Source organism: Mya arenaria, chromosome 15 (genome assembly GCF_026914265.1).
Source record: "Mya arenaria isolate MELC-2E11 chromosome 15, ASM2691426v1".
Classification (NCBI taxonomy): Eukaryota; Metazoa; Mollusca; class Bivalvia; order Myida; family Myidae; genus Mya; species Mya arenaria.
Window position 1 is genome coordinate 35,367,745 of NC_069136.1, and position 26,488 is coordinate 35,394,232.

The following is a 26,488-nucleotide window of genomic DNA, read 5'->3' on the forward strand; positions in this document are numbered from 1 at the left end:
GTAAATAGTTTATTATTTGATTAACAAGCGTACAATTAACAAAAATATGAATATACGTTATATGAATAACAACTTCTCCAAAGAAAACCATTATTTTAAAGCCTTCATCAATACCTATTATTAACATTTAAAGCATATATATTGGGTGTTTAATACAGTTTTATTTATTATATAATAACTTAAATGTAGCTGAATCAAGGCCAATCACCATAAATTAACACATCACAAAATTAAGAAACACACATATTGCATAGAATAGTAATATGATATGATAACTGAGCAGCCTAGACTACTATAAGATAAACAATTACTTATACAATTTAACATTATCTAGAGTGTAATACTTTTATACAAAATATCAACATATTTAAGCGTAAATTATCATAATGGAAGCATTATACATTCAGTTTTATAATTCAAGGTCAGTTCCAAAGACATTAAACATGTTTTAACAATATGATCCGATATGCATGGGCACAAAGTTAACAATCTATGGGCCGATTGTTCAGAGCTTTGTTAAAGGGAACAAAGTTGTTACTCGTTGTCATCGTTGTTATCTTAAAATCTTTCCTGCTCTAGAAGTGATAAACTAGTGATATGCAGTATTTCTAACAAGATTTAAGACAAATGCTTCAGCTATACTCGTTTATATTTACATTTGTGAGCGCATGGTCTAATATTTCCAGTTTTAAAGTTAACAGCAATCTCGATACTCAAGCTGTGACTTTTGACAAAGTTGCGAACGATCGGCCCATTATGTATAATATACTAAACATTATAAAAAGTATAACAATTATAACTCCAGTCGCCATAAAACTCTGTGTATTTCTTGAACAAAAATGGTTCTATTCATAATTGTAAAAAAACATCCCATGCTTATGTAAAATTAACTAAAGTGGGCCAAGCAAACGATGTCCTCTCTTACATTAGATAAAAAAGATAACTTCAGCGATCACAGTCTACAAATTTGTTACAAAGCAATATTCAATAACACAGTTACATTTTTAAAGTCATAAACATACAAATGACATTCTTGATGGGTTTTTTTTTACAATGGTATGAAGGGAATGAACCCTGCTATTTTAGGGATATTTTTTTCCTTTATAATAGGCCTTACATAATTTTCTGACGTCCTTAAAATACAACTATTCAGTTATAGATATGTGTTAAAATAATAATATGAGTTCATTCTTTTTACACTTCTGTGCGTATTCTGTTAAAGACCTGTTTCCTTATTGTACGCAAGTCAATGATAAGACTGGTGCCTTTTGAACCCTAAAACATTCAAAACCGAATTTTGGACTCGCTGGACGTGTGATATACAGCACATCTCACATTGAATATAATTCACTGTTATAAAGGTTGACAAGTCACGACATAAAAAGCTATTTTTCCCGACCTTTTTTGGTAATTAAACTCTTGGTACATCATTACCATAAAGTATGTTTCTTCCATTAACAAAATTATTAGAGTTATTTTCAGTCTAAACATTATTATTATTTCATTTCTGGAGTTTTAGTTTATTTTAAATACATTAGGCAATATGCGTATAATCTGTTAATAATATTTATACAATATGCTGACGATATGCTTACACAAGCAGTGAAACATACATCTGCAATTTTACAGTCGTTTGTCATAAAAAATAGCAATTTATAAGCTAATAATAGATATATTCATCGTTATAGTTCAAATATTTTCAAAATCAAAAGGCTTAAACTCATACGCCTCTAGGTTTCTATTTACATTAATATTTTCAGATCTGCATCATTCTATATACTGAACAATTAATTCCATAATAATATATAATTTCCATTTTAGTTACCAGCTAGAGAACAATATAATAAATAAATTATCGCATTTTAAATATCAACTGAAAACGCTACTCGTACACTGTTTTTGTTTCAACCATTTGAATGTGCATTATATTTTGCAATCATATCTAGTTCTGTTCAAGCAAAAAACAATCCACCTTTATTTTTATCAACATGCTGCTGCCAGTGCCAAACTACACTAGTCTTCTTAACATCTTCAGAAAACCTTCAGAAAAGATACTTATTATCATTTACATTGGATTTATTAACTGAGGATTGTAATAAAGATGTTGTCCCTTAAACAACGTTGCCACTCACAAAATGTTAACCTTAAACAATGTTGGCTTTTAACCCTGAACAATGTTGACCATTAAACCTTAAACTATGTTGGCTGTTAACCCTAACAATGTTGACCATTAACCTTAAACAATGTTGGCTGTTAACCCTAAACAATGTTGACCATTAAACATTAAACGATGATGGCTGTTAACCCTTAACAATGTTGACCATTAAACCCAAACAATGTTGGCTGTTAACCCTAAACAATGTTGACCATTTAACCTTAAACAATGTTGGCTTTTAACCCTAAACAATTTTGACCATTAACCTTAAACATTTTTGGCTGTTAACCCTAAACAATGTTGACCATTAAACCTTAAACAATGATAGCTGTTAACCCTAAACAATGTTGAACATTGAACCCTAAACAATGTTCGCTGTTGACCCTTAAAAAATGTTAACCCTTACATAAAGACCCTTATATAATGTTGACCGTTAGGAAATGTTGACCATTTACCCTTAATCATTGTTGACACTTTCTAAATGTTGAACTTTACAAATAAGTGCTTTTAGCAGCCGGTGCTCAATGACCGGAACAGCTTTCCAACTCCCTTTGAATTGTGCTTCTTTCTCAGCCATTGTGCCTGTTGCAGTGGTCAACACTGACATTAGATCCACTGGTGCGTCGTTCTGCTTTTGCTCATTAAGTGCTTTAATTACACATGCAAAGAGCCAGGAGCCTTCTGCCTTGCTCCGCCAGGCGATCTTGCCAGAAAGAGCCGCGAACATCATCAGCATATCTCTGTTGCACTCCACCAGGCGCGGTATCGGGGCGATTATATTCTGCCGGCTGTCGGTAACACCCTCTTTGTAGCGAAATAGCAATAATAATTATTTACTTTTTTGAAAGATAATTAGTGAATTGAATGGCTGTTCAAATATACAGACAGACTAACAACAAATAACACTACATTCAAAACACAGAAATACACTGCATTTTACGTAGCAAAATACATTACATTTAAAGGAGCACTGTAGTATGAATTATTGAACTGACTTTTACAATGTGTCACAGGCAGGAATGGCACCGCCTCGCAATATTTTGATGGTGCTGAGTTTTTTTTAATAGCGGTGATCTAAATGAAAGTGGTGATCATTTGATGCGAAACACATAATGAAACTTGCATGGTGTATTGGAGTTGGATCTAAATTGGATGGTTATTTGTAGTAGCCATGACCTTAAGTGAGCTGAACAAAAGCAAACTGTTTGATTTAGAAACTGGATTTTTTATCTTAATTTTTGGCAACAATGGCCTTAATCTTGTCAGGCGAATTTTAAATGAACTTGAATGAATCGAAATAATCGAAAACACGTACGTGTAGTTTGAGGAGACAAAGACTTCGCGTCAGCGCCTGGCTTTGTATCACTTTCCGTACCTTCTGAAACATAATTTCCACAATAGATTACTTTGCCTTGAAATGAACAAATTTATTGAGACCATAAGACCATATTCATATAGGTATGTATTATAATCAGTACAATACGTTATTATGTTATTTCTTAACCAGTGTTTGGATTTGTGTTTGCGGTGTTAATATGATTTTGCTTCTGGTTCATTTTTGGTTTGGCACTTACCTTGTGTCCCTAAACAGGGTTTATATTTGAATTTCCGACTACTGGGTTTGGCCCTGCAGTTTTCATTGTATTATTTTAATGAGTAAGTTAAATAACTAGTATGAATAAGTGAACTGACTTTTGGCATGTGTCACAGACAAGGATGCGAGTGAGGTGCACAAAAGCATACTATTTTATTTAGAAGCTGGGTTTTTAACCTTTATTTTGGCAACATTTCCCTTGCCCTTGATTGACGAATCCTTTATGAAATTTAAAACTAGAATAAAAAAGTTCGAAAACACGTACGTGTAGTTTGAGGAGTCATTGGCCCCGTGTCATTGCCTGGCTTTGAATCACTTTCCATATCTCCTAAAGACATAAATTCCACAATAAATTACACTACCTTGAAAGGAACAGTTTCATTGTTAATTATTTTCGACAATTTTCTAACTGGGAAAATACTCACAGCTTGTTGAGTTAGAAAATATATATTTTGAAATGTATTAAATTGTTTTGCAGTAGTGACTATTTAAATATGTTTAATATCCATGTATCATCGATAACTTTTTAACTTTCAAAGGGAAACGGTTACAGAAATCGTCTTGGACAGTTGTAACGGACAGCACAAGTTAAAATTCGGTCAGCAAGCGGACACTCCCCCGTGTTGCTACCAAACCAAGCTCTGTAGCGGGACAGTATAAATGTGGCGCTGCGTAGCCAGTATTTTTTACCATACATTTGTGTCTATGACACTGAAGTTATAAAAGACTGAATTATTTATACCATCTTGCTTTTTTTGGCCACCAGATTGGATTTCTGTAGATTTTATTGTCTGGAGCTTGATCCCCTCATCTTTCCCATAGCCTTTGCAAACAAAAGAAGTCAGCCACTAATTGCATTAGGTCTTCACACTTTAGAGAAATATGAAAAAATGATAACGCGCTGATATTATACGAATTATAAGATGTTCAAAATTTTCAATATTGAAAGTAACCAGATCTTAAAAATATGATTACGCTTTGAAATTCAACAAATGAAAACATGTTCTGCATTTTCGACTCAAAAACATTGTACAGTTGTACCGGACTGCACAAATTGCAATTCGGCCAGCAAGCGGACACTCTTCCGCGTCGCTATGAACGCTGGCTAAAATATGTTCAATATCCATGTTTCATCGATAACATTTTAACTTTCAAAGGGAAGTTGATACAGAAAACCTCTTATACAGTTGAAACGGACTGCACAAGTTGCAATTCGGTCAGTAAGCGCACACTCTCCCGTGTCGCTATCAAACCTAGCTCTGTAGCGGGACAGTATAAATTCGGCGCTGCGTAGCCAGTATTTTTTAAAATACATTTGTGTCTAGGACACTGTAGATGTAAAAGTCTGAATTGTTTATACCATCTTGCTTTGTTTCGCCACCAGATTGGATTTTTGTAGATGTTATGGTCTGGAGCGTGATCCCCTCATCTTTTCCATAGCCTTTGCAAATTATAATAAAGAAGTCAGTCACTAATTGCATTAGGTCTTCATACTTCAGAGCAATATGAAAAAAAATGATAACGCGCTGATATTATACCAATTATAATATGTTCTACCTTTTTAATTTTGAAAGTAACCAAATCTGAAAAAGATTGTGTCTTAGACACTGTAGGTTTAACTGTCTGAATTGTTTATACCACCCTGCTTTGTTTGACCTCATCCGATTTAGTTTCTTGAGCTTTGATGAATCGAATCCTTAGGTTCGTAAACCAACCATGTTTCTCTTTTTTTAATTAGTTTATACAATTGTTTGTTTTTATCAAACATGTTTTATAGTTTTATTTTACATTTATATTGTTGGCTGCTCCATGTTGGTCAAGTGACCCATAAAGGTACAATATTGCAACCGATTCAATAAATGAAGCAATCATGACTTCTATGTTTGCAGTATGGAGCTCACCCTCGAGCACGCTGTTTAATCAGTAACTTAACAAGCCATCATATACTATACTGCGAACATATGTTTAATATTATTGTATGTCATATAATAAATACATAATGAAAAAGGTGTTATAAGCTATTTAATAACTTTAATTTCTTTCATGCTTTATGATGAAATATGGGATTTTAACAGTGAAATAACAACAGTGAAAATATCAATTTGATATTTTCACTGCAAAATAAGGAGTGAAAATATCAATTTTCAGAACTACTTTTAAAATCCTTTGTTGTTACATGTACAGTACTTGCCTTGGTCGAAACAGAACACTGGACTTCAGTAAATTATGTCAAAAAATGTTAAAAAAAAATAAAGAAATATTTTATAAATTTAAATAAATATATAATTGGAAATTAACAACTTACCGTTTATTACCGGTTATCCCGTTTATCAAACATTTTACTGATCTTTGAAGCTGAATGTTCGAACATTTGCTTTCATTCCAAACAAATTACAGACAAAAACAACTGTTCGAACATAAATAAAATTTTATAGCATCGTTCAAATGTATTTTGAACTGTTAACCGTTGTAGTACGTAAAATGAGCTTCCTGGAGAATTCACACAACAATTTACAGATAGATCCGATATTTTTTACCCCACCCACATCTCAAAATGTGTCAACAAACTAGCGTGGCATTTACTCGTCTGGAAAACAAACATTTTAAAGCGAAACAGACTGGTCTCTGACAGTAAGATAACAGAATATTAACTTACTATAAAAACACGCGTATATGCAGTCTTAAACTAAGAAGAATGGTTAAAATCCAATAAGTATCCACATTTGTTTTGCTAACACATTTGACCTTCCAAATTTTCATTCTATAAATAGCGGCGTAGTAATTTGGTTAAAATAAAGTGTTTTCATTATTTTTTGGAACATTTGTGCACTAATAATACTTCATTTTTTACTGTTCATAAAGCTTTGCAAGAAAAAACGAGCGAATATTAAGCTATAAGAATGAATAGTAGAGAACTATTTCTCAGCAAACCGAAAGTAAAACAGTTGACAGCTATAATTATGCATGAGGGGCGCTCCACGGGTAGCGGCGTAAAGCCCACCCTTTTCAAAAAGGGGGTTTTTCAGAAATAAATAAAAAAACAAATAAAACTTCGAAAATAAGCATAAAAGAAACAGAAAATTTGTTTATTTCAGTGTAAGATCGTATTTAATTTCACTCGTGATCATAAAAAACTACATTTTCACTCGTGGCTTCGCCACTCGTGAAAACATGTTTTTCTATGACACTCGTGAAATAAAATACGATCTTACACTGAAATAAACAAATATCCTCTATATCTTGATACTAAATCTAACTTACTTTGATTGTACATGGCATAAGTCAGTTTATTAAACCAGTTGTCTCCCTGCTCAGTTTCCTCCAAGTTGTTTGATTCAATAACTAAATCACTTCCATCCAAACAGCTTGTTGTAAACACTCTTTTGCTCGCTGACCATGACCATTTTTTCGGAGTTAAAGAGTCTGAAAACGTTAAATTAAAATGTAAAGATTTTACAATATTCATTTTAATTGATAGATAAGTAATTTACGGTATCTCATAAATGAGTATAATAATTGAAATAAATTCAAAAAAGGGAGTTTTACAAACAAAACACCATCTGAATAAATTTGAAACTGCTGAACAAACGGAAATTAGCAGTTCAACACATTTATAAAACAATATCTGTTTCTGTATACAAACAATAAAAATAATTAGTCATATCGAAGGGCGGCAAATATCTGGTTTTTGATTTGCGTAAAGGAAAATCTTTTTGCGCTTTATGTGATCGCGCGTGTAAAAAGGCATCCAAGGCGTTTAAGTTTTAACTGAACTGATGCTGCACTGTCTAAGGAGCATTTCAGTGGAAAGCAAATACGAATAACTAAACTGTTAGCGAAAGTATGATTATTTTCGCTCAACTAGGGTACATAGCTAATAACGTCAAATCCGTAAACAAAACTGAGTTTTTTTCTGAAAAAAAAGATCAAATAATGTTTAATATTTAATTTTATTACGAATAATTACAAACACACTAACAATTCAAAAGAAAAATAATATTAAAAATGTTTTATCCATACACCTATGTTGGTAGGGGAAAAAACCTTTATGTCAAGCCTACCGCTGAACAGAATGCTGTTTCGGTCCTATAAAAACTTGCTTATATATTAACGTGCATTTATAAATATGAAACGTATATTATTTAGTTGGCTTTGTTAAGGTGACAAGCTAGCTTCTTAAGGGAAAATACTGCTCAGGTCACTGTTCATAGTTAATAAAACATCAAAAAGGCATGACCCCAGTTTGACCAACGACCCTTTAGTGCTGCGATGATCTTTTGGCATGGGCCTTGTGTATGGTACACCTGTTTCTCATGGAGAACATTTGCGCCGAAGTTGCTATTAAAACCCCTAATGCATTGCCAAGCAAACACAACTACAAAAGGCCCTTTGACCTTTGATATATTGACATTGGTCTTGCATGGTTGACATTTGTGCCATATTTGTGTAAAAAAACCCAAAGCATAGACAAGTTACAGAGCGAGTTTTTGCGCAATGACAATTTAGTGTGACCTGACCTATGATAAACTAACATTGGTTTTGAATGTGCAAAACTGAGACCTCATGATTGACATTTGCGTCAAGTAATTATAAATTACTACCATGCATTGCCAAGTTACGGCAGTACAAGCCAAACTCTTCAGGAACATTGATCAATGACCCTTTATTGTGACCTTGACCTATGATCCATTGACATAAGTTATGTTAATGAAACGCTGGCGTCTCATGCTGAACATTTGTGTCAAGTTATTGTAATATCCTATCCTATCTATCCTAATACATTGCCAAATAACTGATCTACTGATATGGGACTTTTGACCAATGACCCTTTAGTGGTTCTTTGACCTGACCTGAACATTTGTGTCAAGTTATTGTAATATCCTACAATACATTGCCAAATGCTACGGGCCTTCTACTTGACACTCCCGTTTATTTCGGTGAACATCAAATTATTTTAAAATACCCAAATGCATGGCCAAGATTCAGCCAAGACAAACCATATTACAAGCGATTTTGACCAATATATCATATGTTCCTGTGGTAAGACCTTGACTTTCGACCTACAGCCATCGGTATTGCACGTGTCATGGTGAACATGTGTGCCATACGTGTTACTTATTTAAACATCCAATAATGCAGGGCAATGTTACAATCCTACACCAATTGTTGACGCCAACCCAACATGCAAAGCGCCCACCCAAAACCACATTGATAGCCCTAATATTAATTCAGAAAACTTGGTAAATACGATAACACTCATGTATATTACCTCCTACGATAAGTGTTGAACTTGTTGTCCGACCTTCAGGTGTGCTGCACGTATAGTTCCCAGTATCACCATACTCCACCTCTGTGAATATCAGCTGATGTACGAAGCCTTTCTGCTCAATCTTGACTCTAGTAGTGGACCCAATAGGTTTCCCATCTTTTTCCCAGTTCACGTTTGGACTATAAGTCTCACAAGAAAATATGACATTTTTGGCTCCTGTTTTGGCGTACTCGTCCCGTAAGGGTTTTTTGAAGCCTAAACATAACATATATTATAAGAAAAGTTGTTGTTTTTTTCTGAAAATGAAAGGGAACAATAGGTATGCTTTATATTAGGACAATACTTTAGAGCACACTAAATGATGGTATCACTCAACATTCTTTACAAGCAACCAAGGAAAATACTCAACAATATCACAAATAATTATGGGCAATGCTTTGATCGCAAAACGTATGTGCTGTCACTGATTACACGTGTACATTATATCGTTGAATATCTTGTATTATTGTCAATCTATGGACAAGTTTACAAATTACTATAACATAGTGGCCTGTTTCGCTTTTATATCATTTGTAAATTTTGAAATGTGCTTAAAATGAGATTGTCTTGACATTGTTCGTAAATGTGTATATGTGGCCTAATATTCAAATCAGATTGAAATAGACAAATGTAGATTTTCACAATGTTATGATGAATATAATTGTAAGTTGACAGATTAGTTTTCAACTTTGGAGTTTTCTAGTAAAAGCTGTCAATCTGTGTACATTTAACACGTAATTGTCAAATATGCGTAAATGACTTTGCAATTAAGTTTAAGAATGATTATAAATTCGTAATGTTATCATTTATAATAATTTTAATTATGTTCCTCATCGTTTTCATGCTGTTTCCAATACCGCCAAAGTATCGTATTATAAACATACCCTATTATTAACCTTATGTATGCGTATTTTCACAATAACCATATATACATTCATTTGACATATATAAGATAATATAACCAAACTGTTACCCATACTGCAAAATCATTGTATTATAAACATACCATATATTATATATTAACAATTCTTTAAACCATACTATTGCCACTGGCCTAATATACACAAGTTTACAAAATTATTATGCGAAGAAACCATTAACACAACCATCAATATGGCAAAATATATATACCATGCAAATAACCTAAGAACTTAAAATAAATAACATCATTATTCAATCACACCAGTTGGACAGTCTACATATGAATAATACCATACAAAATATTGCAACTTACCATACATTGCTGCAACTAATTCACTATATATTCACGGTTGGAATGTCATTCACAAATGTGTAATACTTTTCATTCATAGAAAGTTGGTTGTAGTACCACATAGCACGTGGGTGTCAAGTCATTGAGTACATACAAAAACACGAGTTAGCTCAAGATATTCACGACTGGATAAATACTACTACATCTAACTTCTGTTAAACAAACACTCCGACTTTGGTGAATTAATTTTTGTTCTATCAAATTGTTAATAAAAAAATGTTTTATTTAAGCATTCTAGATTTACCTTTAATTGCAAAATAATTTACAACTACTGACTAACAATCATTTATCTTTATGTTCACATTTTATTTTTATGCTTCTCGCTAGGTTCTACCTGTTTGCTCATAAACTGTTTGTATGCTATAGGCATTATTGCCTGAATGCATTAAAAGTTGTTGTTGTTGTTGTTGTTGTTATTATACATTGATGGGGAAATACAATATGTTAGCTTATTTTCACACTAACCATGTATATACTATTGACATATATAAAATAATTTTATACAGTAAGAAGATTTACTCGACATGTAAGAGTCTCAATTAACGTTCTGTTCTTACATGACAATAAACAATTATTCATCAAAGGTATTAAGACTGTCACTTTGCACATAAAAGTAGGAAGCTGTAACATAATAAGTATTACTCAGTCCCAGCTTTGATGTCGGCTGACTTTTATAGTTTCTTTATAAAGTGAGTGATAAAAGAGTACTTTAAATTGGAATTTAGATTGGATTCAGACCGATTTACGAGTTGGACTATACATAGGACGTAAGTATACAACTATTTTGAATAATAATTAATATGATCTACTTTTAATTTAATGTCATGCTCCGTCTTGGCTACGTGGGCTGGGGAATTGGATTGCTTAACAAGGAATTGCATTATGATTATACTTAAAGTTGTGGAATACATTTGAAACAGTCAAGATTTTTGCATGGAGAAAATTAAACAAGTCTTTATTAATATGATTTGATCGAAAATCAAAACAGCTTTTTTCACTTTCTTCAATAACTAAGTACATTGCAACATAGAAGGTACATCAGATGAAAAGGAACATTAAGTTGTGATGTGGTAACAGTCAAGTTAACGCATTCATCCAATTGATATGTTTCTAACAGAAAAAGGGTTGAGGTGTCCGGGTGACTTTGAACAATAATGTCAAGTTATTGGAAAACCATACAATCCATTGCCAAGTAACGGCAGGACAAGCCTTAACATAAGGACTTTTAACCAATGACCCTTTAGTGGTTCTTTAAGCTGACCAGAACATTTGTGTCAAGTAATTGTATTATCCTACAATACATTGCCAAAATACTGATCTACTGATATGGGACTTCTACTTGACACGCCCGTTTATTTTGGTGAACATCAAATTATTTTAAAATACCCAAATGCATGGCCAAGATTCAGCAAAGACAAACCATATAACAACTAATTTTGACCAATATATTATATGACCCTGAGGTATGGCCTTGACTTTTGACCTACAGCCATCAGTAGTGTCACGGTGAACATGTGTGTCTTACGTGTTACTTATTTAAACATCCAATAATGCAGGGCAAAGTTACAGTCCTACACCAATTATTGACGCCAACCCAAAGCCACATTGATTACCCTTATCTTAATTCAGAAAACTTGGTAAATAAGATAGCAATCATGTATATTACCTCCTACGATAAGTGATGCACTTGTTGACCACCTTTCAGAGGAGCTGCACGTATAGGTCCCAGTATCACCATACTCCACCTCTGTGAACGTCAGCTGATGTACGAACTCATTCGGCTCGATCTTGACTCTAGTAGTGGACTCAATAGGCTTCCCATCTTTGGACACAATAGGCTTCCCATCTTTTTCCCATTTCACGTTTTGAATATTATTCTCACAAGACAAGATGACATCATTCGTTCCTGTATTGGTGTATATGTCCTGTAAGGGTTTTTTGAAACCTAAACATAAAATACATCATAAGAAAAACTTCATCTTTTCTTCTGAAAATGAGAGGGAACAAAAGGTATGATTTATCTTAGAACAAAACTTTAGAGCACATTTAGGGATGGCATCACTCACGATTCTTTTCAAGCAACCATGGAAAATACTCAACAATATCACAAATAATTATGGACATTGCTTAAATGGCAAATGTATGTGCTGTCACTGATAACACGTGTACCATGTATCAGGTGAATATCTTGTATTATTGTCAATCTATGGACAAGTTTACAGATTACTATAACATAGTCGCCTGTTTCGCTTTTATATCATTTGTAATGTGCTTAAAATGAGTTTTTCTTGACATTGTACGTAAATGTGTATATGTGGCCTAATATTCAAATCAGATTGAAATAGACAAATGTAGATTTTCACAATGTTATGATGAATGTAATTGTAAGTTGACAGATTAGTTTTCAACTTTGGAGTTTTCTAGTAAAAGCTGTCAATCTGTGTACATTATACCATCTTATTATCAAATATGCGTAAATGACTTTGCAATTAATTTAAGAATGATTATAAATTCGTAATGTTATCATTTATAATAATTTTAGTTATGTTCCTCATCGTTTTCATGCTGTTTCAAATACCGCCACATTATCGTATTATAAACATACCGTATTATTAACCTTGTGTATGCGTATTTTCACAATAACCATGTACATTCACTTGACATATATAAGATAATATAACCAAACTGTTACCCATACTGCAAAATCATTGTATTATAAACATACCATATATTATACATTGATGGTGAAATATAATATGTTAGCTTATTTTCACACTAACCATGTATATACTCTTGACATATATAAAATAATTGTATACAGTTAGATTAACTTAGATTTACTCGACATGTAAAAGTCTTAATTAACGTTCCGTTCTTAAATGGCAATAACCAATAATTTATTAAATGTATTATGACTGTCACTTTGTACAAAAAAGTAAGAAGCTGTATCATAATAATTATTACTCTGTCCTAGCTGTGATGTCGGCTGACGTTTATAGTTTTTATAAACTGAGTGAGTAAAGAGGACCTTTAATTAGGATGTAGATTGGATTCACACCGGTTTACGAGTTGGACTAAGCATAAGATGTAAAATGCAACTATTTCGAATAATAATTAATATGTTCTACTGTTCATTAAAAGTCTGTTTTGTCTGGGCTATGTGGGCTGGGGAACTAGATTGCATAACAAGGAACTGCAATATGATTATACTAAAAGTTGTGGAATACATCTGAAACAGTCACGATTTTCGCATGGACAAAATTAAACGAGTGTTTGTAAATATAATTTGATCAAAAAACAAAACAGTCTTTTTCCACTTTCTTCGAAAGCTTAGTACATTGCAACATAGAAGGTACGTCAGATGAAAAGGAATATCAAGTTGTGATGTGGTAATTGACCAGTTAACGCATTCGTCCAATTTATGTTTTTAACAGAAAAAGGGCTGCGGTTTTCGGGTAACTTTGACCTCTGAACTACTAATATGAGCTTTGTTTGTGAGACGCTAGCCTCTCTTGTTGAACAATTGTGTCAAGTTATTGGAAAATCATACAATCCATTGCCAAGTAACGGCAGAACAAGCCTTGACATGAAGATTTTGACCAATCACCCTTTAGTGGTTCTTTGGTCTTTCATCTAATGATTTCGGGTATTAGTCTAGACACGCCAAATTATTATCGGTTTAATTTTTTTTTTTATTAAAATCCACAAATACATGGTAAATCTATAACTCAGACAAGATAAATTACAAGTAATTTCTACAAATACATTTAATGACCTGAGGTGTGACCTTGACGTTTGGTTTCCAGAAATGCGTCTTGCACGTGTTTTTGCCAGGTTATTCAATATCCCTCATGCATGGCCATGTTACAATTCCACACAAATAGTAGACGCCAAACCAACATGTCAAACAACCACCAAAAGCAACATCCCCAAATCTAATGACCTAGGTTTTCATTCCGAAAATCCAGGTACTAAGATAAAATGTACTTGTTAAATTTCCTCCTACGATGAGTGATATCCTTGTTAATTACCTCCTATGATGAGTGATATCCTTGTTAATTACCTCCTACGATGAGTGATATCCTTGTTAACTTCTCATCTGTGTTGCTGCAAATATAGATCCCAGAATCACCATACTCCAGCTCGGCGAATGTCAGCTGATGTACCTTTTCTTTATCCTCAATCTTGACTCTAGTTGTTGAATGTATGAGTTTACCATCTTTTTCCCATTTCACTTCCTGACTAAATGTCTCACAAGACAATACGACGTTCTTGGTTCCTGTGTGTTTGTAATTGTCCGATAAGGGGCTTGTAAATCCTAAACATAAACAACATCATAAGAACAACTTCAAATTAATAATCAGTTTTGATTCCGACAATAAAGGGACCAAATTTGACTTCTCAGAAAAAAACAAATATAAATGTGTGCTCAAATACATGATGACCATTTGTAAAACTGTTTTCTTTTTGTCTTGAATTAATACTTTCAATAAGATATTTGATATTTTGGATTTCTTTAAAAAAATCATGTACATGTCCTATCACCATACCATTCTGTGTTTAAAACATTTATATGGATATTTGTTTTCAATTTTTATTTCTTCAATTCAATATGCAGTCTGGAGGTACCGTAAGAACTCTTTAAAAACAGACTCTTATGAAAATATTCAAATCCTTTGATTTAAATTAAACCTAAACTGATCAGGTTTGACATATTTCAGTCATAATTCATAACACGTAAATAAAAATAATTGTATCATCCAAAACCTTGGTTTTATTTTTTATAGCGGCTTTTTGAATCTGCCTCGGTCTCATATGGATATATAAGATTCAAACAAAAGTCATGTTTTCTTTATTTGTCACACAATCTATAAAACATTGTTTTAGGCTTTCATTTTAATTTTGCTAATATATCTGTGAGTTTGGATTTTTCAGCAGCCATTATTTTAATATGATTGAACTTGACAATGTTAGGAATAAAAATGTAGACAAAAAATGGAGTTAGCGGGCGGATTTAATTTATTGTTTAAAAATAGCATGTGACATATGCAAATTTCGCCAAAGTCATGTATCGTCAAAGAAAAATATTGGTTGGGAGTTTATAGACATGTACAGGCGGAGAAGTGATAGAGAATATTAGTTAAATTTCGGTGTGAACCACACAGTAATAATAATATATTAATGTCTTAAGTGACGTCATTTCAAAAACTATCATCATGGATTTAGTCGCTTCGTAACTTCTAATAGCTTGGAAAATAACATAGTGAAACTAACATTATTTCACCGAAAAGCATTACAAAAATATAGGATATGTGTTGATTACAGGGTAAAATCGTTTTTTATTTCACGAGCGGTCATAGAAAATATATTTTCACTATTGGCTAAGCCACGAGTAGAAATATTGTTTTTCTATGACCATGTTATAATATTTTACTGAAAGGATTAAAGGATCAATTTCTCTGGACTTACAAGACACAAATTCACAGATTGCAGTTCCGTAATATCAAATCGTTTTGTTGTTGTTTTTTTGCCTAAAATCAACAATAACATAAAGGTCAATAGGACATTTTTCTGAAGTAGCGGGAAGCAAGTCACACTCCAATGAAATCAATTGCGTATTGATAGACCATTAACTATCATATTTGGCTAAACTCACCTTATATTAAGAGAGCTGGGGATTTTTCTTTTCTATTTGAAATTTATATTTTACGACTACCGTTTATTTTGTTCATAAAAAAACATCAAAATACACAAACAGTTTGAAGAAAAAGTTAAAACAAATGTGCTAAATAGTAAGAAGATTTACTTTGAACTGTTAAGTGTGACCATTTAGTTTAATATATTTTACAAAATCACTCAGAAAACGTAGAGAAATATTCTTGTGGCTTTCTATCGATTGTCTTAATATATATTTGATTTACCTTCTTGTTTGTGCTCTCGAGTGGAGCTAAGGTTAACTGTTATTCATCATTGAGATTACATAATGTACCCTTATTCAAGTCCATTCAGATTTGATTACAGACTTGAATCGTGTGTTCACAAACTGTAGAACACTGGTTTTCTAAATTCGTTCTACTTTTAACCTTAATATCCTGATTTTTTTTAGATATTTGGCCTATCAGCCTATATGGATCAAAACACTGTCTGGATGTACGGAGGGAAATGAATGATTTTTTAGACCTCCATGAGTTTTTCAAAACCTTTCAGCTAAACCAAAAATTGATTTGCTGTTTGAAACGAGATATGCTTTGACCAAAAAAGCAAAGGTTATATTACCTAAAACTTTGCTTGCACTTTCGTTCCTGCCCTTAGCATCTACCTCGGTCTCATCTGGATATGAAGAATACATGCATATTGTGATTTTTAGTATCAAATGTTACACAATATACAATTATTGTATTATGTTTTTATTTTTACCTTGTTATCATTGCTATATGTGAGTAAGAGCTCCTTCGGCATCAATCTTTCCTGGCATTTATAGACATCATAACATTTTACTGATAGAACACAAATGTAATTGCGTGATGAGATCGTTTATCTACCTGTGAGCTCTTTCAACAGCTATCTTTCCTGTAATTAGTTTACATGATAACACGCTAATATGATAATTAACATTGACAAAGCTGGAGAAAAAATAATTTTAGATTTGGAATGAGACGGCCGATTCAATTTCTTGAATGAAAATAACAACTTGTGATACATTCAAATTTCAACATTTATCCGCCAAATTCATGTTTGTCAAACTGAGATATTGGCGAAGGAGTTTACAGACAAGAGCAGACAGAGTAAATATACAGAAAATAAGTTGAATATTTGATTTACTAATGCTAGATAATATAAATTTAATTTTTATGTCATTTTGGTGACGACATTTCAAAACTTATCAACTTGGTTAAGTTGTTACGTAACTTATACGAGCAGGAAAAATAACATGGTCAAACTTACATGGTATTTCACCAAAAAGGATAAAAGAAAAAAATCTTGGCAAGGGACGAAATAACAGTGGTTAATATGCTAATGTTTAAGAGAAGGGGGAAGCGATTGACACTCATATACAAACTACTGTGTAGAGAAATAGTAGCAACTCTGATAATCCTCACCTTTATTAGCTGTTGCAATGGCCAGTGAATCTGCAATTGTCTGGTTTCCTGTTCCTGCAGTTTAAACGCTTCCAGTTCATTACAATATATAAACCTAAGCAGTCGACAAAGCTAATACATATCCCTTAATATTTCATTGCTTTCATGGCCATACAAATGATGGCAAAATTGAATTGAAATGAATTTTTTGAAAGCCTTCAACTCTATACCTGTCCAAACAAGTGCCCAAGAACAAACAACCATACTTCAAATTTATATACTTATTTATTGCAATTATCCAAACGATCACTCTTATTCCTCTTTTGTACGTGTATATACGTATTTACTCTCCAATTTGGTGGTATAAAATGGTGGTATATATATATATATAACAATCTGACCTAGAATATCTATATCGCGAAATAAATGAATGAAACTAATAAAATGGCAAAATCGGAACACCTCGGCCATTATCCAACAGAGATGACCTCAGAAATACTACAGGTCTTATATTGTCGATTTTAGCGGCGGCAATAATTCAACGTGTTATAATTTAGTCGTCATGGGAAATGTTTCCCTTTTGGTTTAGGAAGAAGTAGAGATATTATGTAAGTCCTGAAGGATTGTACACATTCCTTTCAGTACATTGTTTACGTTATCAAATGAGTTAAGATAGCTTTTACGATAATTGAGCTAATCGCCGGTGGCCTTAACAGATTTCATATAGCTTCAAGCCTATTATGAGCTATATTCCGAAGCTTGCCGGAGATGGCCGAGTTGCTATGCTTTCGGCAAGCTTTGAAGACAAATGTGTAGTTGCGCAGAATAGCCAAGCGTGATCCGATTGTTGATAACAAAGCATATACTATTTCGGGCCGGAATTACGTTTTTGGAAGGTGTAAGGAGTATCTTTCGACGAAAAATTACTGCAAATTCAATATTGAAAGTTATCGTTTCAGTCTTTGGCGAAAATATGACCCGTAAAATAGATGTTCAGACGTCAGTTTTCCTAAGTTGATAAAACGGGATAATCATTTAGCTAGAGTAACTAGACCTGCTAATGATGCACATTTTTAGTGACTATGTTACTGTTCTTCAGGTTATATGGCCAAAAATCAGGTTTTTGGACAAATTATTCAAAACCTCAAATCTATGACAATACTTCGACTATTTTGATTTCAAAAGCTGGCCAGCCTAAACCACACAAGAGTTTAAATTACTTACTCGGTAAACCTATTTTGCATATCTAACACTGTAACAATTTTTTCTTCTTTTTATTTGATGCTTTTCCTCTATGAAATACAACTCTGTTCACTTTTGGATTCACGTTTATGTTAATGAATGTTTTTAATATATTGGACCAGTGATTCGTCCTATTTCTTTATCATCACATATTTACAAGTGTTGAAATTGTAAAAGTTTTAACTTTAAACTTATCAAATACACATTGCTAAATCATACCACCATCAACCCCAGTCACGTGACTCGAGCATTTCCACAAAATGTGTTCCCAGCGCTTCTTAAGCATCAACAGTCCATCTTCTTCGTTGCCATCCTTCTTTATCCGCCGTGCAGAAACTCTTGAAATACTATCGTCAGGTACTAAAAAAGACAGAGTGATATGTGTTACGTTTTGACTGCTTAAATCATGCTACATTGAAGTGATCACTACAACGGACATGGCTAGAAATATTGACGTATGAACATGCGTAACAACGATTTGGAAAGAAAATAGAGTATTCAGATTTGCACTCATATAAAATGGTTTAGAAAAGGGGGGTATAGCTCTTGAGTCCATTGCTAGTGTTTATCATCAAAATTGACGTAACTCACGATCAAGTTGAATAAGTTGAACGTCTGAAAGTATCATAATTGAACATACAAAATATCCTTCCGTGAATTTGCTATTAACGTAAACGTACTTCGCGTACGTAGCAGCCTTGGTATAAACGATGTGCGGTAATTGAAAAAAACAAATGGACCAAAACGGCTGTCAGAGTGAAACATTATGAAAAAAACAGACAGAACTAAAACCATATCCTCGTATTTAAAGGTTAAAACATGATGAAACAAAATGAAATCGTTCTGTTATACAATATATTAAAACTAATAATAAGATTCAATCGAACTTAACGTTGAATTTATTCCGGCTGGGGTAATTCTACAAAGTTAAATCGTACTTTCATTTTAATTGAGTTACCCCATCGCGGACAAACAATAGGACTAACGTTACAACTCTCTGTCATTTACTTTCAATAGTCGACATATTTTCAAAGCTAAAACACCGGGACACATCACCATACGCCAATGATTTTAGAATGTTTGCTTGCATGTTGCACATTATATTAACTTAGACGAAATATAACAGCCTCACTTACTCATAAGATCACAAAGACCAATAACCCAGGCGTCTGCATGGTCCTGAGTACTTGCAATGAATTCTTCTTTCCCTTTCCCACCCTTTAAAACCAAATGGAATTCCCTTGGTTCTTTTATGTTGTCCGAATTTTTTGAAGTGTTGATTTGGGCTATGTCCTGTACATCAACTGTAAATTATATTTAGAGAATCAAGTAAAACACATTGAGGGGTGAAAGCGAAAATCTTCTTCTTTATTTAATGTTATTTAGAACCTTTTCACATTCACTCCTCGACATACTGGATACGATAAAGGGTTTAAACTACCACTTGCACTCGATTTGACAATGACAAACCGAGTACATTCCCAGCCAGAAGCTGAATTTGGAAACAAATAACAAAATGTAAATATATTTAATTCGAAAAATAAGTGTTTATTTTTTCATTCAGAATGCTATCCTTATGCAACAAAAAAGCTCCTAAATGACAAATCATTTGTGTAAATCTGGATCCTTTTATCTAGCATTTTTTCTTCTCTAACCATGTTTACTTTATATCTCTAACAAGATTAGACAGTGAACGCATGCAAAACAAAAATTTGGAAGAATGAAAATCTTACTGAACTGCTCTGTCTTGGAGGTGGTATCTGAAATGTATATATCATTTATGAAAACAAAAATCAAATTGTGTAATACAAGGTAATATCATTATGTAACATATCTGTTGTATAGTAGCAAGACCAACTAAAGTGCCACAATTCTGACAAGAAAAGGTTCAAAGGCGAATTAAATCGTTCTAGACACCGCAGTGGGATGTGAACCAGGTTTTTAATATGCGCACTTAGTTCGGGCAAATTGAGTGACTGATGGATGCGCATAGAGATTTACAATTTTACATGGTTAACTCTGTAATGCTCTATTTGCCTTTTTTTAAGATCAGAGATTAATCGGCAAAAAACAATCAATCCTGTCTATCACACTAGTAAATAGAACTTGTGAAAAATGTCTTTGAAAGGTTGTTACATTAAAGATTAATGTGTTTTCATGAATAGATATATATTTTTAAATTGCTTTCTTCTTTGAATTCAAACGTAATTGGTAAACATATCATGGTGAACATTTGTCACAAGTAATTTGTTAATCCCCGTATTAAAGTCAAGACAAGCAAAATAAAAACCCAGAACTTTTATTAACACTACTGCCGGCATTATTATTCTAAAATCCAACAATGAGCAACACCTTTACATACCGGGCGCAAATTGTTGACACACACCCGCCAAGCCTACACACCCAATAATAAACTTAAATATTACCACTAATCATATATAACAATTCCGGTAATTACTTTAGACCAAATGGCAGTCTTGGATTATCACCTGCTTCAGCTAAATACAAAGTTTAATATGTATGTAAGTTTAACATAAAACTGACTCATTCTTTAGTTTAAAACTTGATCAAAAATGGTTGGTTATAATCTATAAGTGCAAGTGACGATCAAATAATTTAAACCGGCCTTTTGAAAACTAATTAAGTTTTAAACAATGCACTCAAACACCCTATATGACATTGGCAATCACATACAGTACACAGGTAATACAGAATTTCCATACCTTTCTTTCTCACAACAGAAACCTTTGTTTTATCTTCGGTAATGTGCATTCGACAATCAGGATACATCATTTCTGTTCCCTTCACCATATACCATGTGGGGTCAATAGCTGTAGAGTAAACATTTACAATATTACAATGTCAATGGTCATCCCTGTATTGTGTAAAATATCATGGTCTGAATTTTGTATGCATATAGCAACACTTAGTCTAAAATGAGGAAAAGGCATGATTCTCAATACTTAAAAAGTATGGAATTTAACCAGAATGTATTGTACGATATAACCTGTCATACAATCAACTGTTGCTGATAACGTTAAGTGTCATGTTGGTTACCAGTTGGCTCAAGACCACAGTTATCAGCCACCCGTTGACCAAGATCCGGATATGAATACAGAAAAAAGAGTGCTTGTGTTCAAGTATCAATATTTTATTAAAGTTGAATGAAAAAGAAGAAACAGGTGGATATTTTTGCATAGAGCTTAACATAATTTGACACTGTATTGCAAAAACTGATAGTTTTCAGTGTACAAATTGGAAAAATTATTGCCTGTGGAACTATGTAAATTGGTTGTGTGTAGCCTTATTCCGTCTTGACCTCAGGGTCATGTATTACTACTCAATTTTGTGAGACAACGCATTGGTCAACCGTATGTTTTCTTGTGATTAAATTTTGTGCGTTGGATTGTTCTACAGCAGCCAGTTACTTGTTTTTCAATTGGGACTGTTTTAAAGTGAAAAAACAGGTAAGTGTCTATATGAAACATATTGTAAAATTAACTGTGGTCTCACGCCAGTTGTATTTCACGACATCGTTACTTACATCTACATGCCTGAATGAAGAACAGTTTTGGTTTGCCCTTCAATATTGGACAATTGTGCTCACTAAACATCTTTACAACATCTGTGCTCAGAAAAATCATTTCATCATCAGAACAGGACAAAGCATGGTCCTTCTGACCACTAGCAGCCGGGTTTGGTAATTCTTTGCCATGAGTGCTGATCATGAAAACGAACATCTGGCAGTCATTTTCTGTTATTAAACTGTAAGCATCTTTCAGTACTTTCAGGGTGTCGACTCTTGTAAGGTTTTTGTCATTATCTTGGTTGATCTGCTCCAGCCCCAGAGCTTTTGTTATATCTTGCATGTTTTTTAAATCTATATCAGCTCCTTTCCTGTTGTTGGCATGTTTAAACTTCTCATACACCAGCAGCACAGCATAGCCTTTGCCGGAACTAAGATCGTAATTCATCTTCAAAACTACTTGTTAATGGTTAACCTAAAACCAGGAAAAAAGTATTCATTAATGTTATTTTTTCTTCATGCTTTGTTACTAGATACATTAATACTGGATTAAAAAATATACCGGAATGTTATTTAATTAACATTGTTGCCTCAATCATATATTTGTCTATTTTTCTTTTTGGAATTACCATTCTATGACAATCCGTTTACAATCTCATAAAACATCAAGCATATTAATGGCTTCAACAAAAGCATGTGTCATATAGTAAGTAGAGATACTTTGTAAGGTTTAGTATTACCCTATACTTTATCATGTTTAACAAATCACTCAGAAAACGTTGAAAAAAAATCTGATTTATTTTAATGAGAACTTTAAGACCATTTAAAATATTTTTCATTTCTTTTGGATTTGCCAATCCAGCGACCTTTAGTGTTTGCCTAATTAAATATCAGTCCTGAATATTTTCCCAATTCTTCAATAATACCAAGAACAATTGGGGATTTTACTTATAGTTTTAAAAAAACAGTTGTGTCATCCGCGAGCAGAGTAACATAAAGATGTTCCCTTGGATGTTTATACCATCAACATTTCCTTATTTTTCTTAGATGATTTCACAATACTTTGGCAAATTTGATAAAAAGCAATGTATAAAGAGGACAGCCTGATATATACCACAATGAGGAAATCCGTCCATTCTTTGCAATGTTTGACGAAATGTTACAGTAAATAGTCTTGATTCATTAAGAAATGAAGGTTTGAATACATGTTTATTAAACAAATCGAACAGGAAAGGCCACTTAACAGTACCAAAGGCTTTTTTAAAATCTAAAAATAGAATATTACACCTTCCACATCGTATTAATCAGTGAAATCAATTAAATCGTCTAATTGTCTGATGTTAATACTGTATATATTTCTATTTTTAATGTATTCTTGTTGATCTTGATTTATAATGCATGGAAAAAAACTTGTAGACACTTTGCTAACATATTTGCCGCTAGTTTATAATCAATATTTAACAGAGATATTGGTCGCAAGTTTTCTAGATTTTCTCAATCCCCTTTTAACTAATAAGAACAAGACGCTTTGTTTTGGTGTAAAGAAAGTTCACCTTTTACATAGCCGTGATTTAATCCTTAGCCAACAAGCTTTCCATTTGTATGCCGAACAATTTGGTAAAACTCTAGTGTAAGACCGTCTCATCCAAGACTTTTACTTGGTTTCATCTCATAAAGTGCTTGTATAGCTTATTAATACATAATTTCACCCTTGCAATTGTGAGCTTATTTTGAATCTAAAGTAAATTCTAAGTCAACATTAGATACATATTGGTCATTTATTTAGCCCATCACGTAAAAATTCGATGCGTACATATCTTTATCATTAATTATATCTTGAGTTTGAATACTTCTAGATCCGTTTTTCGATATAGACTTAATGACTTCCTTACTTTGGCGTGAATTTTCAAGATTTAGAAATATATAGAAATACATTGTTACACCGTGCAATATTAAAAAAACAGTTTTAAAATGCACTTTGAAACGTTTAATTAGCTTAAGGTCACAACATTTATCTATATATTAAATCAAGTGCAATGAAAAAACTTTGTTTACACACATGTTTACATACTCATTTATAATGTTTTTAGATATGAATGTCAATAAATTGACATCTTAATATTGACGTTTGTTTGAGCACCTACGTGCTTGCGCAAACAAAATAAATTATGTATGCCAAACATAGTATCCCGTAGTTAAACTTATCATACAGTGTAATATGAAACACTGTGAAAAAGTTGTCATATTTAGTTTACGAAGCTATTATATGCATATGTACTTCAACTTCTTTAGAAGTATATAGATGCAAATAAATTGACAATTTGATATGTTTCTAGTTACATAAATAGCTATATGCGCTATTGAATCAAAGCATTTGAATCAAAGCATTATTAATAGACGTAGTCCATATCACTATCAAAATATATCATGTCCAGAAAACATCCAAGAAGCACAGTATATTGTATTCTACTTTTTGTCTTTCCGTTATTTTTTTTCTTTGGTTGTGGCCTTGTCATTGATCACATCCACTTTAGTTCGTGGAGATCACTCTGGTGAACAGCCTTCTCTTCCTTAATTTGGGGTCTCAAAAGAAGTGTTTCCCGCGGAAACAATTGCTTCGAATATTGTCATTGTTTGTTGGTCTTGTTCTTGAGGTATCACGAGAAAGGCTGGTCTCCTGTATGCATCGCTTGTAGGTTGTACGGGTGTCTCTGTAGTAGCCTGTGCGGCTTCATTATATACGTCTAATTTCCCGACGAATCAGTATCACCGACGTCAGACTCCGGGTCCATATCGGAGAAATGACAATCTGCCTGTTTGTGTCCTGATTTGTTTGCATCCCTAATCACTGGGACATTGAAAATGTTTGTGTCCCGTTCAAAAGCATTTGCTACATTTCATATCTTTCTGAGTACCATTCTTTGTTTGACATTGGTGGTAAATTGGCGGTGTTGAGGGAAGAAGCTCTTCAAGAGAAGATGACTTAATGAACACAAGCCTATAACAATTTCATAATTAGTTTGTTGTCAGTTTTTTTACGGAAAGTTAACTGATTTTTTTTCTATCCAGATGACTTCTCTTAACCGTTTTTTACATTTTTGACCCCCAGAATAATAAAAAAAATGCATTAACTGCAATTACAAAATGCAACAAAACCGAAAGAATGATCTAAAATAAGCGTCATTTCGGATATTTGCATATCACGTGACTTTCTGAATTAGACCTAAAATTAACTGTGTTTTTTTTATGTCTCGATAGAAATAACCAGTGACCAAACAGTTCAAATTTCCAAATATAAATACTAACGGGACGCCATTTTGATCAGGGCCGCTTTCCCATTCATTGCTTGTTTCAGACATTTTCAATTATATTCGCTATTTTTTGCTTGCTGCAAAATGTTAATACCAATAGGATAAACCCTTTTAAATGACTATATACCAAGCTGTTTTGCAACTGTCTTCGTTTAAATTAAACTGGTTATTTCTATCGAGACATAAAAAACACAACCCTAGTATGAGCCGCTTACGTCGTTTATATATATTTATTTATCTATATTTCTTCAAATGTTTAATTGTCCTGTTTAATTTTGAATGTTTCTCCAGGAAAACAGAGTCAGTTGACTTCAATACATAACGCCTATAGATATCACAAAAGCTCTGGGTGAAAACATTAAAGCGACACTCTTATTCAAAATCAATACATACACATGTAGAACAAACATCAATTTTGACTGATAAACCTTAAACAACTTACTAAATAATGCATTTATGGAAAATATTAATTACTGATAACAAGATTTTAACCGTGTATTTTAGAGCTGAAAACGCAAATATATTAAATTATTGGTGAATGTTAGAAGATTTTCTGCGATCTACTATCATTTCATAAGGTAGAAATACCATGTTTTCTGCACAATTCTTTCAAGTTATACTCGGTATCCTTCATGAGAAACATTTTTCATCCTTTTTGGTATATTTAAACAACTGTATTAATTGCGGTAAATCTTGTTTGGGAGTAAGAGTGCATCTTTAAAGTATTCAAACTTTACATTTTGTAATTCCAATATGAAACTTTACCTGTTCTGGTAGTAGCACTTTTTCGTAATAATGATTGATGGCTTACCTTAAACTCAGAACACAAATACAACACAAGCACTATTGATATATACATAATAATAAAACAATTAACACAGAAATAATCAAAGGAAACACCTACATCCAGAACATGAAAGCACCGCAACATTTATAAATAAGGATAATTTAGTAATACGCGGCTTTATAAACGCTAGCAAACTGAAATGATACACTTTCA

The 26,488-nt window shown here is 32.9% G+C and overlaps 1 protein-coding gene across 4 annotated transcripts; it reads right to left on the bottom strand.

Moving 5' to 3' along the window:
* Positions 1 to 26,488, bottom strand: LOC128219829 (titin-like). Of its 4 annotated transcripts, none has more exons than XM_052927896.1 (17): positions 26,393 to 26,488; positions 22,196 to 22,652; positions 21,375 to 21,482; positions 20,385 to 20,411; positions 19,788 to 19,955; positions 18,871 to 19,011; positions 17,431 to 17,484; positions 16,607 to 16,660; positions 14,394 to 14,648; positions 11,997 to 12,275; positions 9,019 to 9,273; positions 7,011 to 7,172; positions 5,110 to 5,190; positions 4,492 to 4,572; positions 4,015 to 4,077; positions 3,471 to 3,530; positions 1 to 2,959 (listed from the first exon to the last, which is right to left on the bottom strand). In XM_052927896.1, the coding sequence occupies exons 2-17, from the start codon at positions 22,623 to 22,625 to the stop codon at positions 2,613 to 2,615; spliced, it is 2,565 nt and encodes an 854-aa protein (XP_052783856.1). In that variant the 5' UTR covers positions 22,626 to 22,652; positions 26,393 to 26,488; the 3' UTR covers positions 1 to 2,612. The 4 variants fall into 4 exon arrangements, with proteins under 4 accessions (XP_052783856.1, XP_052783855.1, XP_052783858.1 ...); XM_052927895.1 differs by having other exon boundaries at positions 3,471 to 3,533; XM_052927899.1 differs by lacking the exon at positions 1 to 2,959 and adding an exon at positions 3,002 to 3,229 and having other exon boundaries at positions 3,471 to 3,533.

What these genes read in the sequence shown, in the direction of transcription:
- LOC128219829 (XM_052927895.1), bottom strand. Translation starts at nt 22,625, where the DNA reads ATGAATTACGATCTTAGTTCCGGCAAAGGCTATGCTGTGCTGCTGGTG. An exon ending in CTTCATTCAGGCATGTAGAT is followed by an intron (nt 21,483 to 22,195) that starts GTAAGTAACGAT and finishes TTTACTCTACAG; the next exon opens with CTATTGACCCCACATGGTAT. An exon ending in TGCATCACTTATCGTAGGAG is followed by an intron (nt 9,274 to 11,996) that starts GTAATATACATG and finishes TGTTATGTTTAG; the next exon opens with GCTTCAAAAAACCCTTACGG.